Below are 18,523 nucleotides of genomic sequence, written 5' to 3' on the forward strand. Positions count from 1 at the left end.
ACCGCTTTTTTCCATGTATAATGCGCCCCCATGTATAATGCGCACCCTAAAAATGGCATGTTGATGCTGGAAAAAAGCCTGTACCCATGTATAATAGGCACCCAAATTTTGACTCCTACTTAAGTCCGTAAAAGTAAAATGATTTCAGAAAAAAGATCATCTTTGGTAGAGGCGTAGCCAGGAATTTTCCCAGTAGGGGCGCGCGCCCACAGAAAAAAAAAATCAAACATCACCCACGCCGCTCGCTGATTGCTAAAACAACATCCGGGTCCGGGAGGCAAACGGTGAATGGATAACATCGCGCACATAGTATAGCGCAAGCACATTCGCGCAAGACCGAAAGAAAAAAACGGCATGAAAATGAAGAATCGAAAAATCTCGATTTTTTTTCCCCGGCTTGGCTACGCCTCTGATCTTTGGGAACAACCGGATGTTATTCTGCCGGTCAGTATCACTGCGCATGCGCTAGCAAACTCAATAGCGAAGAAATGTTTCGGATTTGTGTAGGGTACATTGTGACAGCAAACGAGCAGGTGATCGAGCAAGCGTCTGATACGAGAGCATTGTGTTCGTATGGAGCGTGTTTGAAGTGAACAGCAGAGAAGAAAGCGCATCTGTAATGGCGGCCTCCGTATGATATCCGGATAAAAAAAATAAAATAATTAAAAACAAAAAAAAATTGTACCCATGTATAATGCGCACCCCAGATTTTAGGACAATAAATTAGTGAAATTTTGCGCATTATACATAGAAGAAAACGGTATATTGAGGATTGTTGTCCATGTAGTGCCCAGGTCCATCAAATGAAGCCACTTTCCCATTTTATTCCACATTTGTGGAAATGTCAAACAAATGTAAACAGGTTGTATGTGGAGCAATACGCAAATAAACGGTCCAAAATCCATCTGTACTTTATTAGTTATGTATAAACACAAACATAAATTACTAATAGTTTTATCATTTACAAAAAGCGGGCTTCCGTAGGGTTCCCAAGGAGTCCAATCGCGTCTCTTTTTCACCTCACACACAATGAACATTTTCTATTTAAACATGGAAACATTTTTCCCCAAAGCATCAAACACATGTTGAAGTTTACAAGTGCTAAATTTCATATACATTTTTTTCAAAACAAACATTTGCTTTGCTGATTTATGACATAATGTGCCCCTTCCCCTAGCACGAGTGCACACAATGTAAACATTTCCTGGTCGTACAATAACTGCAGTGAAGCCGGATGTTGTGAAAACTAACAACGAGGAAAATTAAAGTAAAACATCATTAAAGGCGCAAGCTCACACCACAGGCAAAAAAGCATCACAATTTAGCATCGCCCATCTGCTAGGCTACCTGCTTCCAAATGGGGCTCATTTGGGCTGAATACCGAGTATAACACATCAAATTGGCGATTATCTGTTAAATTCTGGCCAAGGGTCCTTGAGACATTTGCGTGCATACCATTATGGCGGATGTAGCCACATAATTTTGTGTTGATTAGTAAAACCGGTGCAGTGCGGTTCTTTTAGTAGAATGTCTGGAATTTGCCCCAAATATCTGATTCAAACCAAAATGGCCAAGTTGCTTTTTAATTATGGTTTTGGTTCTTGTGACCTTTAGTGCATATGGTTGTTTTTTTCTCCAAGCGTTTTGAGAATCTTCAAATTGATCATCAACTTTAACTTTGCCCGAAATGGTAGCCTTAAATCAAAATGGCTGACTTCCGATTAATTTTGGCCGTGGGTCATTGGGCATAGAACAACCAATTGACAAACCACGTCCACGTCCACCAAATTTCATGTGTAAAATTGTTGTCTGGGGCTGTTCCCCCCAATTTCCCAGGGGGTTCTACTGAGTGAGTGCAGTGTTGGGATTTTCACCAGAATTTGTCATAATATGAGTTATTAGGTATGTTTTTTTGGGTCTCAACCTGAAAAGTCATCCGTTCATTCAATCATTGAGTCATTCATTCAATAACAACTAAAGAGCAATTCTGAGAGGGCCTACGCACCACCACCTGGTGCTCGGGCCCTAAATAATAAGCTCGTTCTCCCTTCAGCGTTGCTCCACTTGAGAGTCCAGAAGGCTTTTGTGCTACAGAGGATGTGACCTGTAATCGCCTGTGTTAAGGCTCAGTGACATTAATAGTCCCCCTACCGACTCACAATGCACAGCATTGCGTTCATCTTTTCTTTTCTATATTATTTTTAATTTCATTTTATATTATTTGATTGTTTGCAAAACCCGGGAACATACACCTACTCACAAAAAGTTAGGGACGTTGGGATGTGTGAAAATCTTTTTTTTTTTTTTTCTTGATTAGCACAATGCATCATGAGATGATTCTTTCTTTTGGTAACCCTTGATGCTTCCTACTTTTCAGGAAACCCATACTCACTGGACTTAACCAATTGACAAACATTATGCACTATATATAGCTCTATATCAGAGGTGTCAAACTCCAGTCTTTGGGGGCCGCAATCCTATATGTTTTACAAGTTTCCCTTGTTAAACACACCTGATTCAAATGATCAGTTCATCCTCACGTGCTGCAGGAACCTTATGATTGATCTGATAAAATCTATATCTATATCTATATATATCTATATATGTATATCATATATATATATATATATATATATATATATATATATATATATATATATATATATATATATATATATATATATATATATATATATATATATATATAGCAGATTCCAGGAACAACATTAGACATCTCAGTCCAGAAGAGTGCAGTGCTAGGAACAGCCAAAATACTGCGCAGAACCCTCAAGCTCCCAGGCCTCTGGTAGAGGACCCGAGCTTGGAGTGGGAGACCACCCGCGGAGGGTGAGAGGGGAATATTTTTATATATATATATATATATATATATATATATATATATATATATACGCACGCACTTGCACACACACAATCGTATGCAAAAGTTTGAACACCCCTGTCAATTACAGTTAAATATGTCATATAGAACAGTGGTCCCCAACCACCGGGCCGTGGGTCACTTGGTACCGGGCCGCCAAGCCGCACAGAAAAAAAAATTATCGACGATCAATTAATTCAGGTCAAGACACTCAAGGTCAAGACGGTCACGTGACATGTTTCCCCAGTCGAGCCCGCAAAGCTAATATGTGGCGACAGGCTAACTAACCAGGCAATGAAGCATTCAAAACTGCTTCAACACATGGAGACCAAGCATCCTGCAATAAAAGACAAACCTTAATCACTTCGGGTGTCATTGTCTCCGATTACGTCTAGATGGGACCGGCTCGTTTCTGAGAAACAAACTCAGTGCTCCCACTAATTTAACGTAATGGTGAGTTTTATTTTTGTCATTTGTACTTTTATGTCAGTCGTATCATTTTATTTCATCGTATTTATATATTTATTATGAATGTATTATTTATTTATTTATATAAATGTATTATTTATTTATATAAATGCCGGTCCGCGAAAATATTTCTGACATGTAACCGGTCCGTGGCACAAAAAAGGTTGGGGACCACTGATATAGAAGACAAAAACTGTGATATTTGAGAAGCAGACAAACATATAAATATAAATATATGATATATTTAACTGAAATTGCTGATCCGAACAACCAATGATTTATAAAGGAAAATCATGACAATGATCAGGGGTGCCCAAACTTTTGCATACGACTGTATATATATGGAACACATGCCTCGAGATAAACAGGGGTTGACCGGTAGATTTTAAGTCTATCCTGAATTTTTTTCAGCCAAAAGTTAAATATCCCTAAATTTTTGTGAGTTGTGTGGAACACAAACAGTCACAACTAATGTTCTGTTACCTCTTCCCGATTTCGTTTTGCCTTAGGAAATGGATGTTGTCTGCGCTGTCTGCCAACTCGGGGTACTGCTCCGCGGAGAGGGCGTAGTAGCCGTCGTAGCCAAGGACCTTGCCGCTGCTCAACAGCTGCCGCTTCTCGCCCTCTGTCCACGGCCGACCGCCCTCTTCGCCGTCACGCAACCGCCTTTGCTCCCGCGCCCAGGCGCCCGCCAAGGCACGCTGGCGAGCCAGTTCGGCCACGCGGGCCTTCTCCTCGTCCACGGTGGCGCCGTAGCGCACGTGCAGCACCAGAGCTCCGGCACGCACCTCTACGTCGGCAAAGCGGCGCGTTCGCCCGTCCATGACAGTAGTGGACTGTGACACACTTACGTTGACGCCATTCTCCAGCGTCTTGTGGCCGCTGGTCAGGTGCAAGGCGGCCAGGTCGGCGTCGGGTAGTCCTGGCTTGACGAAGTGGTGCGTATCCCGGCCCTCCACGGTGAAGTGAAGCTCTTCTAGGTAGAAGGCATTGTTGAGGATGCCTGCCACCTTGATGCAGTCTTCGCCCGCCATGTTGAGAGTGTGCGCATGCACGCTGCCCTTGTAGATGGCAAACATGACGGCGCGCCCCACTGGGGACGCTGCCGCAGAGAACCACAGCCAAGGCTTCTCGCCACGACGGCCTCGCCGCAGGTGAACCTCAGGCAGACGCTCAAAGGACAGAAGTGAGTTAGCCTGGCGGGTGACTTCGCGCTGCACTCCAGAGATGGACTGCAAAGGATAGCGCAGACAAAATGATAATATGCATTTTAAAAAAACCTTGCCCCATTTTCTTGTTGTGTTTTGGAATACACTTAGGGAATTGACTTCTTTTCTCTGAAAAGTATGATAAAATGTCCTTGTGTCTAAAAAAGATGCAATATTTTTTTAATCAGACTTCTAAGAAAATGACATTTCCAAAAATTAAATTTCTCAAAAAGTGTTTTAAAATAGCTGCTCTTACCCCAAAAATAAAGCTCATAATTTTCCAAAACAAGGTATTTTTTCTCAAAAATACAAGATAAAAAAGAAAAGCTTCTCTTAAGAGTTTGACTTTTCCAGAGTTTGACTTTTCCAGATAACAAAATAAACACTTTTTTAGTAACAGTATGTCTTAAAAGAAACTTTCTTTCTTGACAATATAAATGATAAAATTATACTTATTTCTCACATGATTCTCCTTGTTTTTTTGTAATAATAATAATAATAATAATAATAATAATAATAATAATAATAATAATAATAATAATAATAATAATAATAATAATAATAATAATAATACAATAACAACTCGATAAAGAAGTGACTGGGTTTCCAAAAACTACTTTACGAGAGAAATAGAACAGGACAAATAAAAATTAAAGTACAAAATTATCAAGCGCATTTTCATTTAAATTCAGATGTTATTTTTTTATGTAAATTATAATTTTCCTTCAGGTAAAAATTCAAACAAAACATTTTATTATCATGACGAGAGCTGTAGGCTTTTTAATTTTGCTGCAAAATGCAACCCCCCCCCCCCCGAACACTTCCTAGAATCCTACTCAAGAAACCTAACACTAAAAACAGATAATTCTCTAACAAAACACTGGATGTTACAATGCCAGACACCAGTGAGAAGATGTATTCAACCGTTGGAACTACACTGTTTGCATTATTATGCAAATAAGACCCAATTAAAAGTAATAATCTTTGAGAAATGCATAAAAGCACCTTCATAACACACTTATGAAAAGTAAGAAAATAAAGTTTTATCACTTCTGTCTGCACTCCTAAGAAATGTGTGACACCAGAAGGAAAAATGTATATTTGCCAAGAGCATGAAGTTGAGGAAAAAAAAACCATTTATAGAAATGTATTATTTTCTACAAAAACTCTCTCGATTATGTAATTAAAGCAGTCATATTCTAACCCGAGATAGGCTATCAGAGGAACATAATGTTGCCTGCAGTGTATAACAGTGATCCCGTAACTTTTTTTTGCATAGCCTTTACAAGTCGCAATGGGAATAAACACAAATTAATTTTTTTCCTTAACAAGTATGACGCTCTCAAGGCAATTAACATTTGTTGACCAATCAGTTTTGAAGGCTTTTTACTCATTGGAGAACAGCTTGACGCCTAGTGTGCAGAGCGTATTTTGAATGTGGGAGTCACCTGTCGCAATAAGGTAAAGGTTTCCACATATTATCTGTGAAATGCTCCCTTTTTATTCATCTTGGACATATGCCTTTGGGGTGAATCCTCACTGGGCCTTTTTCCCATTGCAAAGAAACTTTCCAAACACATCTGTATTTTTCACTAATTCTGGTAGGTTATTGGGGTTTAATAGTAGCATTATATAACCAAGACAACAAGCAAATTGACATGCGTCAAATATCAGTTGTAGACTAATGTAAAAGGGAGAATCAAGTCACTTTAAAATAAAATATTTTTCAGCCTCGGCTAGATAAACAATAAAAGTACTGTAATATTTTTCTTTTTTCATATGTGCAGCCTGCCAAGGCCTTGCCTGGTGTTTGGGGACCACTGGTGTAGAGGATCTCAGTGAGTTTTAAAAAATAATTAACTATTAGCACAGACTTTTTGTTGTGAAAAAAAAAGACATTCTATTTTTTCGTCTGTCTTTGATAATAATTGCTTTTAACAAATTTAAACTGGACCCACCGGCAAATCGTCCCATAGTTGACTCTTCCTCAGCTCGTACGATGGCATGCTTAGGTCGAACTTGGGCACAGGAAATCCGGGAATGGTGTTGTGCAGGTGAAAGCCAAAAGTCACCAGCCAACTGTTCACGTCTGTGCAACAAAAGATAAAATATAAAATGAAAACCCAAAGAATCTCATCTTTGAAAGAATTTTACTGAGGCTAAGAGAGGCAGTAATTTTCCCCATTATTTCTTGACATTTTTCAGACAACTAAATAGGAGTGCAGTCAGAGTAACCATTAGTCACCACCATAATCATCTTGTAACAGCTTCTTTGACTGCACCAAAATCTCACCTGCGACATATTCTCTCACTTCGTGGACTTTGCTAATGGGGTTGTTATTCCGGAACATGTAAAGGTTAAAAGGCGCCGGCTCCTTGCCGACATCCCTCAGGGTGGAAACATCCGGCATGGTCCACCTGGCGGACATGATGTCGTAGTCCCGTTCCCCAAAGTGTAGAAGCTTGGTGAGTGGGTCGTATAGACCCCCATGGAAGCCAAGCACCAGCTGGAAATCTGGGTTGGAGTCAAAGTAGACTTCGCCGTAGGCCGTGTACTGCAGCTGTTTGACCAGAAGGCCGTTGCTGGTGAAGACAGCCAGTGGGGTTCCGGTGTTGTCGCAGGCGATGTAGAACTCCTCGCCGCTACTGATCTCCATGGCAAACAGGTGTCCTTGCAGGTCGTAGTACAGTGAGGTGATCTCTGAGCTGGAGTGGTTGTACACGTGCGTAATCCGGGCCGGGTAGCTTAAATCGGCATAAAAATACTGCAAATGCTGGCCCAGGCTGGTCTTGGAGGACACCCTTCGACTGAGCCCGTCGTAGCGGTACTGAATAGTCCACCCGCTGCTTTTGCTGTACACCCGGACCAGGAGTCCTTTAGAGTTGTACTCGAAGATTTCGGCACCCCTCTGGCGGAGGAAACCGTCTTCATCCATGCGGTACTGGATGTCTCCAAGACGGGTGATGCGGTCCCTGAGGTCATAGCGTAAAGGGAGGAGTCTTGCGCTGTTCCCAGCATTGAGAAGGTGTAGGTTCCCATTGAGATCATACGTGTAGCGCCAGGTAACCTTTTCATTCAGGTAGACAGTCTGCAGCTGGCCGTCCACATCGTACTCGTAGCCATACTTGGTGGTGTTAGCGAACGGTCCGATCTTGATCTCACGCCGGGTGACACGGCCCGCGTCGTCGTACTGGAATGTGATCCAATACATGAGAGAGCGGAAAATCTCATACTGGATCTCCTTTATGCGCCCGTGGGCGTCGAAGTGCTTGGTGTAGGTCATCACTGCCGTGGAGATAATCTGGTTGATGTCGTAGTAAATGACACCGAATTTGCCAAACTGCTCTACCTTGCCGGATATGTCGTCAAACTGGTATAGGTCGATGGGCAGAGGCGTCTCGTTGATAACTCCCTGTACGCTGGTGACACGCAGGCTGTTGTCGTAGGTGTAGTCAAAGCGAGCATTGACCATGCCATCCTCACTGAAGCGGAAGATCTGCCGGTCTACTAAGGGTCCCACTTGCCGGTAACGGATGGAGCATATGAAGCCATCGCTCTGGAGGTTGACTGTCTTCAGGACGCCCGCAGTCTCGTCATAGGTGAAGCTGACCCGCGTGCTGTCATAAAGGATTTCCGACAGCTTGTTCTGACGCCGGTAGCGGTACAGCACACGTCGGCCGGTGCCAAAGTGAGACACTCTTAGCAGGAGGCCGTCCTCGCTGTAGTCCACAGCCACCGAGGCATTGCTCTCTGGAGGGTGGTAGAGGTTGCGGTAGTAGCCCACCGAGCGCACTGTCTGCATGGTGTAGCGGGCCACGCTTGGCATGGTGATGCCCGATAGGCGGTCCAGTGAGTCGAAGTCGAAGATGTATTGACGCTGACTGTGGAGTAGAAGAACCATGGACTGCAGAACAAAAAAGAGCAAATCGATTTGTGTTGTTAGTTTTCTCCCTACTTTTGACTGTCAATAAAAAAATAAAAATAAGTGACTGATTGCTCTCCTGTTTACTCTTAATCTATCAAAAATGCCAGTTTTACCTTAAGTGAAGAGTGCCCTAACTAACAAGATTTTCACTTTATGAGTCGTCGCTTTTTTTTTTTTTTTGGGCCGTTTTGTGTGGCAAAATTTGAGGTGTGGCCTTCAGACATGCCGCATATTGACTGAAGTATAATAAAAAATTGAGCATTTAAGGAACCATAATGCCCTTGCTTGTGGGAAAATACAGCTGTATTTGCAATGCACTTTTAGTCATTTATTGATTAGGTCAAACAAAAACACAAACAAAATGCAAGGAGCTGCTGTAGCCACAACTCACGCCTAGATACTTACAGACTAACACGCGCCAGCTCCTGACATCACTTAATAGGCTACACCCTTTAAAGGTTCAATAATTACTGCATACTATATTAGACTTTTATTGTGTAAATGTATAAAGCAGTGCTATCTTTTTATTTAAAAGTCCACAACTAAAAACGTTCCAATTCCACTTCCTGCTGATTTAGTGGGCTAGGAGGGTGACATAAGCATCCAGTGACATGGTACAGTCCCATGTCTAATGTCATTCCGAACTCTGTCGCTTCAGATGTGAGGAATCTAAAAAGCTCCGAGGTTTATCAATAACCACACAGTAATAAAGTCTGTAACATTGTTATGGTATTGGTACAGCTAGTAAAGGTAAAGGTACACAGTGGATTCGCATTTGTTGTGGTGGCGTTTTATCTATTTGGCCCCCTGAGGGGTCCATAAAAATTATGGACGTGTATCAACCGATCTGCAGCGGAACAAAGGTTGTTATTATTTATGGCCCAAATTTAATTTATTTATTACTTGATTTTATATGTTGGGAACTTAAAAGACTAATTTGCACTAATGTAAAAATCTATTTAAGTCTTTGTATTATTTCAGACAGCCGATGTACACATAAACATAAGTTTATACGTGTTACCATGTCATCTAATATATTGTGATCTCAAAACAAACTCTGTGTGCAGTGACTTCGCAGCTCATTCATAAAAGATGCCCAGCGCGACTGTGCCTGCAGCTGTATCCACATAGTAGATATAAAACAGCTCTTTAAAGCAGAGCTCAGGATACATTTTCATTTGGCTGCCTAAGCTGACCCTGTAGAAAACACGAGCTGTCTACTTTGGGTGAAATGATTATGCAAGCACACATACAGATGTTTATGCAGATGCAATCGAGCCTGAAAGATTATGTAAAAATAATCATTTGCGTTGGAGCGGGGCAATTACTGAGGTTTATTTTAGGGATAACCTTGCTTTATGACACACTATCCCTCATGACTGAATCCCGAGATTTGTCTTATTACAAGGCCTTAAGTTCCACTGAGCAACATGAACTCTGGCTGTTTATCATGAGTAGAGTCATTGAGCAGACTCAAGAAACTCTGCTATTTTGGCTTGACAATTAAGGCCCCTTTAGGGTCACTCATCAAGAAGCCATGCCTGAAAACACAGCGACTGCAATTTTTTATTTTTTTTTATTGCTACCATAGTAGAACCACGGATAAAGGTGTTTAAACATTAGGACTTGGTATATATGATAAGCTTCTCTCACTTACCTGCTCTAGGTAAGTGTAGCTCCATATCTTCCCATCAGCAAACACCCGAGACACCAAGCGTCCCTGGGTGTCGTAGCCTAGCTTCTCTGTTGTAGGACCTCTCTGCAAAGTGCTAATCTGCCCACTGCTGGTACGGCTCACGTTGACTGGCAGCAGTTTACTGCTGGGCACCCACAGCACGGGGTGCCCAGCCGTGTCATAAATGATCTTTAGCAGAAACTTTCTGTGGTCGTCGTAAATCTTCTCTGTCCTTAGGGTGCGGTCGTAGTCAACGGAGAGGATATTGCGTCCGTTCACCTGTGACATTGACCAGAGTAGAATCCGTAGAGTTGGATTTGGACATACATTTGATGTACATGTGTGTAGACTCCAGCGTTAGGAGTAACTCACTATGTGTAAGTCATGAGCACAGCTGGTAGTAATGCTCTACATTTACTCCGTTACTTCATCCAAGTAACTTTTGGGAGAAATTGTACTTGCCAGAATAGTTCTGATGCAACAATTATTGGAGCCCAGCTTTCAAAGTAAACATGGTGAAATGGGGTTTTGCTGTTATGAGGCACATGTAATAAATAATCCCTTCCTCCTTCCCTCATACTGTGCAGACTGTCGACAGGAACTCATCTATTTGAGAGTGATGTGAAGTTTACATTCAGCGACACATCCTACAAAAAGATTCTTGACATTCCAAAAGATACATTCATAATATTTTTAAAAAAATAAAAACTTTGCAGAACATCGTTTTGGAGACTCACATCATACAACCACTCATATGAGCATGACAGTCACAAGACAGTCACAAAACAGTCACAAGGCTAAACAAAGAACCCCCAAAATAACTGAATTCATCAAACTATATGACTACCCTTTCTCTTTAGTGGGTTCCGCCCTCTGCGCTCTCACTGGGAACCTGCTATAGGCTATAGCGTAGTTGCAAATATGTCACAACCGATATCGCCCTGTCAGAGTCGTGCCAGAAAGTATGATCAAAGGTTTGTCATCCTCTCGAAATTTGCTCCTCTATAGTACAAAGAATGTCACAACAGAAATTATTCAATTTCTATTGCCCTCCATACAAAAAATATAGATTCTCCTCGTGCCCTCCATACAAAAAATATAGATTCTCCTAATTTTTAAATCCAAATAAGACATTTTGAAAATACCCGCTTTTATTTACAAAATGTTTGGGCTATTTTCTGGGATGTTACTGAGCAAATTAGTTACTGACTCTTAATGTGCATTGTCAGTACTAACATTTTGAATTAATGCCCTAATTATTAATGGAATGCTCATTATTATTACTTTTTATTTGGAGTCTGATCAAGCAAATAACATCCAATAAATTAATTGCAGCTTTGAAATAAATCGAAACATTCATAGCTAATCCATGTGAAGGGTATTGGAATCGGTATCGTCAGATCTCACTAATGTGATGGATTTTGGAATCAAAAGAATGAAACTCTGATTGGAGCACCCCTACTTGCATCCAAATGTACTATTTTTCTGAGCCCTTTCCATGATACTTGCTTCATAAGCTGAGCTCTGCACTCAGCATCCTAGTATACTGGTGGGCTGCCTGGATTGTGCGCACTACACAAAATAATAACATTTCTTTTCTAAACAAAAGGCACACTATTTTAAGTGTGTAAATGCAGATTTTTAAGATGTAAACAATTCATCAAGTTCTGTAGCATAAGCTGAGGTCCAATAAAAATTGCTCTTAGCTTTCAAGTCCTAAAATTGTTGACCTAAGTCTAATTTGACTTAACCTCTGGTTGGAGCAAACATACCCTTAGCTTTCGTCCGAACACGATGACTTTGCCCCTGGCTTGCTCTTTGCGGTAGCGCCACTCCACCAGGTTCTGCCCGCTCTCGCCTGGCAAGCTCATGTTGCGCCTGGCCACCGTTGGGTTGGCGGCTCCCGCCAGAATATGAGGCTCGGTCTGGTAGTGTGTGTCCATCCCATTGGCGTACGTGACCCGCAGTGAGTTGTCGAAGCCCACCTGGTAGCTGCTTTTGCACTGGTCTGGAGAGCAAGAATACATTGATACAGGACACAATGAAAGATGTAGGGGCTCAGTTTTGCCTTTAATAATAATTGGACAATTATCCGAAGTGCCAAGACTCCATCCACCTCAAGGTCACTATTGGAGTGTTCAATAACCAAGACTCCATCCACCTATTTTCTGTACTGCTTTTCCTCATTGTGTTCACGGGTAAGCTCGAAGCCTGGCAAAACCCGACGTCCTGGAGTGGTTGCCAGACCCTGGCTCTTTGCTTTTACAGAAAAATTAGGAGAAAGTATTACTACGTAAAATCAAGATAGTGGGTGGGGGAGAAAGAACATTTTTGAGGTGTGGCGTTATGTATTTTTGCTATTAAAATATAACATTTCAACCAAACACGTTTTACATTTCAGGTGTCACGGGATTCAATTTAGGTATGTTTGAGCACACCCCAAAATGGGCTAGCCTAGAAACTACAATGTTTGGAACCACCTTAAAGACACAGAGTGAGCCTGTTACCTCTCAGTAAGAATCAAATGACCGGAACTCGGTGAGACTATACTCTTATAGAATTGGAAACGTGAGTGACGCAAGATACACCATCTGGCCATTAAGCAGCGGGACGCCGTTTAATACGTGGCTGATGTGTAGGGTGACAACCCAATCCAGCCCACTGAGCGACTCATCAGTTAAGCTGGCATCTGTCTGCGATGACACACGACTGCAGATCGCTCTGGTGACCCTTCACACTCAGTAACAAACAACTCACATATTTAGAGGGTGGGGCAGCAGTGGCTGAAGGGGATGTTGGTGGTGATGCGAACTACGTCTTGGACTGGTCTCCAATACTCAGTGCAGGTTGCACCATGCTCTATGTTGGCTACTCGGACTGCCAAGATTAGTCAAAGACCAAGTACAATGATGAATAATTTAATAGTTGACATTGTTTATTTATTTTTTGTTTTACTCTTGAAACTGCCTCGTCTTCCACTTGTCCTGCTGAATGTCTGCCTGTCTGTGACACACAGACAGCGTAGTGGTCATCCGGGTTGTTCGTGATTTAGATAGAAGCACTATGGCTAATGCAGAGTCAAATGGCATTAGAAAAAGAGTGCAAAATTTAGTGACCATTTCAACAAAACCACTTCGTGCAACACAAACCTGGCTTACATGGCAGGACAGCTGTGACAGAAAAGAAAGTCACATTGTGGCTGATACTTGGTACAGCAATCTCTAGCATTCTGTTCAAAACATTTCACCAAAAGCAAATTATTTCAAACTAAATGGACCACTGGAAACTGAACCACAGACCAAGATAGACCAAGACTCTATCTATCCATTTCCTACTCCTTATCCTCTTCAGGGATGTAGGGGTCGATCCTAGCTGCCTTTGAGCGAGAGGACTGGTCCATAACCAAGACTCAACCACCTTTTTCCTACTGTTATTTTGGGCAATTTCACAACTCTGACTTTCAGCAAGATGCAGAATATTATCCGGACTGGCTCCAACCAAGATTCCATCCATTTGTTTACCATTTATCGTGTTCATGTTGGATTCCAAGCTGATTTACATAATCCATCCTGTCAGCCCAGCTCACTTGCTCACTTTAGGAGAGAGGTTGGCATGAGGCGAGCTAAACCCTGGACTGGTCACCATGACACTTTTTTGCAACATGCACCCGTGTGACCTTTTGCAACCAAATAACTCACCCTGGGAGAGGGTGTAGTAGGCGTGGATGCTGGAGGTGTTGGTGGTGATGCTGATCTCCTCATCGCTGAGGGAGCTCTCGATGTCCACGGTAAGTGCGCTGTACATGTCGGTGTAAAGGTTGTTCACCATGCCGGTGGGGAAGGTGACATTCATGAGACGACCCTCACTGTCATAGCTGGTTTGGAGGACAAAAAGGAGTGGATGTTTTATGGAGCAGCCTTGTCATACACCTGTCTTACAAACCAAATTTGAATTACTTACAATGGTTTGAAACCATTTACCGGACTTAAAACCCAAATTGGAAATGCTAACCCTGGTTTCAAACCCTTGTTAGAAACCTTAAACATTATTTGACATCACATTATGGACGAGGTAACTGATTTGAAACCCTTCTTTGAAACCCTAATCCTGATTGATAACCTCCTGTAATTTGAAGCCCTAAACTAAAGCAGTGTTTGAAGCCCTGAACAAGGCGTGAAACACTCATCTGAAATCCTAGCTCTGTCCTGGATCCTTACTTTGAAACCTCACCCTAGTCTTGAAAACCTTGTTAAAATATTAACCCCCATTTGAAACTGGAATTTGAAAGCCTAAACCCATTTCAGAACCTGACTCAGCCATAGTGAATTTTTTTGCGTCAACTTTGTAGTTGGCGGCTGCTGCAGGCAATGTTTTTTTTTGTAAACAAATTTCCAGTGCCAAACAAACTAATCTGCTCCACTTGAAGGTGAGTTCATTAGCATAATTAAATGAGTCTGCACAACCTTCACTTGTTTCATCTGACGCCGCAAGGAAAATCATTTCAGCAAGCATAAATCCCAAGTTCAAATCCCAACACTGTCTTGATACCATGAAGCTGTATCTTGGTCTTGAAACGCTAATTTACAAACTCAAACTTTCTTGAATTCCTGATCTGTCTTGAAACCAATTTTAAATCGCTAACCCTGTCTTGAAAGCCTGACTCAGGCTTGGAACCACAATTTGGAACCCTAACCATGAAACCCTGACCCGAGCCCGTAAGCGTGCTTTGAGTACCTATCTTGAAAAGCTGGTTTAAACTTTACCCTATCTTGAAAGACCTAATCATGACTCGAAACTCTATTTTGAAACCCTAACCTTGACTTCAACCCAAACTTGATACCCAGGACAGTATTGTTTGTATGAGGGTGCAAGAGATTGACATACTTGCATTGGAGATTTTAGATGCCGTTCGGGATAATCTGATTGGACCGATTTCTGATATGAATATCCTATTGAGACACCCTGGCTCGAAACCTTATATTAAAATCCTAGCCCTTACTCGACACCCTATTTTGAAATCCTATCCCTGGCCCTAAACCCTAACTTGGAAATACATCTAAATACCAAACTTGACCTACTTTTGACACGCTCTGGTTCAAAGTGATTGAAATATGTGTGCAGGAAACACACCTCCCATACTTACTCGTAGAAGGTGGTCCATCCGATCTCGGAGGTCTTGGTGGCCAGAAGGCCATTGTTGCCATGGTAAGTGAGCAGCACCAGCTCCTGTCCCTGCGCAGTGAGAGTCCTGAGGCCGCCATTCGTGCCCATTGTAAGCCAGATCACCTGGTTGTCCGGAGCCACGATGCGCACCGGGGTACGACTGGAGTCTCGACGTATTCTCAGCGTGTTTCCATTACTGTCCGTCACCGCCGTGATGTCATTCTCTGTGCTGTAGCTGAAGGTGTACTTGAAGTCTCCGGTGAGCAAGCTGGCCGTGTGCTGGTGTGTCCCATTACCGTCGAACATGTAAAGCTCTTGGGCGTCTGGCGATGCCACCTCATAGCCGTTGGACACCGGCGCAGGCCCATTACGAGACACAGCCCGGATTCGGATGTTGCCCAGGTCGGCCACATAGAGTGTTCCATCGGGCGCGGCCACCAGGGAGGACGGCGCGTTGAGCCTGGCATCTTTGGCGTAGCCATCGCCTGCCTGGTAGCAGTCGCAATTGGCGTCGTTCTTGCAGTCGCAGTCTGAAGGCACCCCGGCCAAGTGCGTGATCTCACCGTCCACGGAGACCTTGCGGATGCGGCTCAGCTTTCTTTCATCCGTCTCTGCGATATAGATGGCGCCGTGGTAGGAAATGGCAATGGACGCGGCCGACTCTAGGGAGGTGAACTGTGCCCGTTGGCCGCCGGTCGAAATGCTGCGCTCTGGTACTGAGAGTGGACAGTGGACAGGGCGCCCCGCTGCAATGTTAACCTGGCCATTGTCAGTGATGCGCAGCACGATGTTGTTGTCCAGCACGTAGAGCGAGTTGTCCATCGGGCTCACCGCCAGGTCTGTGGGCCACTCCAGAATAACCTGATGTGGACATACAAAAAATATCATCTCTTGGTCTGAACACTAAGTCATTAAATAAATCCACAGTTATTGTATATATACTGTAATTTCTGGCCTATAAAACACACCTGAATATAAGAGGCACCAGTTAGAATTAGGGGAAAAATCCTGTTTTGTTCATGGATAAGCCACACTGGACTAAAAACCGCATTGCATTAACTGTTTCTGGAAGGATTAAATAGACCAAACGAATTAAAGTAAAAAAATACAATGGTAACCATGTACGTAATTGTGAGCAGAATAATTAAACAAATATCTAACAGATAAAGATATATTAGCATGTTAAGAAACAAAACTAGCAATTACAATCAACGTCAAAATGATTGGTATGGCCTTTGAAATGTGTCACTAAATCTGTCAGGCTGCTGATGGAATGAGTTTGATTTGAATAAAAAACAATAACAACACATAACTGATAGCTAAGCCAATTCGTTTCCTCTTGAATGCGTGACGAGCCTACGTTATGGTGTTGCTGGCTCACCGCAAATGACTTCATTAATTGGCAGAGAGCGACCACTCCACTTTTGTCTCACGCCGCTTTCAGAGCGCCCACGCGAGTGTAGATTGCTTTTTTGTTATTCGTCATGAAAGTGTTGTACGCAGCCGGTAAACAACCTCTCGTTCCAATTTCTATTCATGTGCTGCTGTTGACACTTATGCTGTTGGCGTAGTCTGGTTTTGATGCTTTGGACTGCTTGGCTTGCCAGTGCTGCACTGAAATTTGACAATGTGTATTGTTTACACCCATATATTGTGGGCATGGGGGATGTCATTTTTGCCAAATCATGCGTACGAAAGAAGGATAAACAAAAGGCATTAAAAAGGGAGAAATGGATATGGTGGGTCACTTGGCCCAGAGGGAATGATTTTTTTCCCCTTGGCATCCAATGTTTGCGGACTTGCCAAATAATTCGTACAAATACCGGATGCAAGTAGACAGTAAAGTTAAACTTCAACCAGACCCGCATCAAAATGTTCACGTATTTCTTCTTTTCACTCTCAGCAGTTATACACTTTTGAGCCTCAGACAACATGCAATAATCAATTGAAAAACAATGTAAACATGGACCTAGCCCAGAATTTCGTGTAACATAAATAACTAACAAAGTAAGCAACAGCAATATAAATATAACCCATTGCCATTCGCATATGGCACAATTGAAGAATAAAATGGGCAAAACAGCAAATTCCTGAATGGGATCCTACTAACCGCACCAAAATGTGATGTTTTGGATTTATTTTTTATTTTGCACCCATTTTTAAAGTATACACTACGTAGGTGATATGCATTTTGTGAAATAATGCATGTGAAATACATCCATTACGAGTGTAAAGACAAATAGTAAAATATACTCTAACGCTGCGTCATTCACGCAAGGGCAAGGTCAAGAACAAGACTGAAATTATGCGTACGAACTAAATAACTAACCCAGAAATCAACAGCAATGAAAATATAACTCCACATCACATGCACACAAAATGTTCAAGAAAAAGAGGAAAATAGGAACTGCAGGTTTCACACTCAGCAATTTGCCACTTTATATTCACTTTCTGCAGGTCAGACCTATAGGAGGGCCGATGAATGCATTCATTTCCATGCTCTAAAATCCTTTTCTGCCTTTTTATATTTCCTGCAATCATCATCTGGAAAGCACTGAAAAAGAAATGCTGCACTGCTTCAGCAGAAGATATTGTAACCATGTGACCTATTGTGAAGAGCTTGCGAGGCCACTTTATGTAGAATCATCTCATTGAATTTTTTTTCTTCATTTTTCGCTTACCGGGGCTGCTTCGTTACCGTGGATGCTCTATCTCCACTGGGCTCTAATTCTACTGCATTCCATATCAAAACCAGGCCCTACCTTAGTAATTACTGGCGTACCATTTACTGTGACTGAGATGCTCACGGCGACAACACTTCACGGGCTCTCCTTCAAGCACATATTTTCCGCCGGCCACTTTTTGTTTTCTTTTCTTCAGGAGAATGATGATGCTTGTTTACTTGAGGAGCAAAGAGTAAGGAAAAAATATTTTTCCCTGCCTCTTCCGCTCTTCAATTCTAAGTGGCTGTTAATTTATGTCTATTTATTCCGTAATAATGTAGCTACACTCACAAATGCACTTTTTATGCTATTGTTCAACTGTGTATAAATCAGGATAGCTTCAAATTTCTCCCCCCCCCCCAAAAAATGTAGGCAGCATCAGTCAAAACTTTCACGTGATTTCAGAATTGCACATAATTTAAAATATTTTTCCAATTTCCAATAGTAATGCTAATAGAAATTTTGGAAATACTATTTTCATA

At 42.2% G+C, this 18,523-nt stretch overlaps 1 protein-coding gene across 1 annotated transcript in view; it reads right to left on the minus strand.

Annotated features, from left to right (window-relative positions):
- Nucleotides 1-2,720: 2,720 nt before the first annotated feature.
- The window catches only part of si:dkey-237h12.3 (teneurin-3), a 191,712-nt gene continuing 175,909 nt past the window's right edge, over nucleotides 2,721-18,523 (minus strand). Inside the window, exons 23-29 of the mRNA XM_061275285.1 lie at nucleotides 15,299-16,179; nucleotides 13,854-14,029; nucleotides 11,928-12,163; nucleotides 10,138-10,434; nucleotides 6,848-8,459; nucleotides 6,513-6,643; nucleotides 2,721-4,578 (exon numbers count right to left, since the gene is read on the minus strand). Of these exons, the coding sequence (XP_061131269.1) occupies nucleotides 3,826-4,578; nucleotides 6,513-6,643; nucleotides 6,848-8,459; nucleotides 10,138-10,434; nucleotides 11,928-12,163; nucleotides 13,854-14,029; nucleotides 15,299-16,179 (4,086 nt within the window). The 3' untranslated portion in view covers nucleotides 2,721-3,825. The remainder of the gene's footprint in view (nucleotides 4,579-6,512; nucleotides 6,644-6,847; nucleotides 8,460-10,137; nucleotides 10,435-11,927; nucleotides 12,164-13,853; nucleotides 14,030-15,298; nucleotides 16,180-18,523) is intronic.

This window comes from Syngnathus typhle, linkage group LG1 (genome assembly GCF_033458585.1).
Source record: "Syngnathus typhle isolate RoL2023-S1 ecotype Sweden linkage group LG1, RoL_Styp_1.0, whole genome shotgun sequence".
Lineage (NCBI taxonomy): Eukaryota > Metazoa > Chordata > Actinopteri > Syngnathiformes > Syngnathidae > Syngnathus > Syngnathus typhle.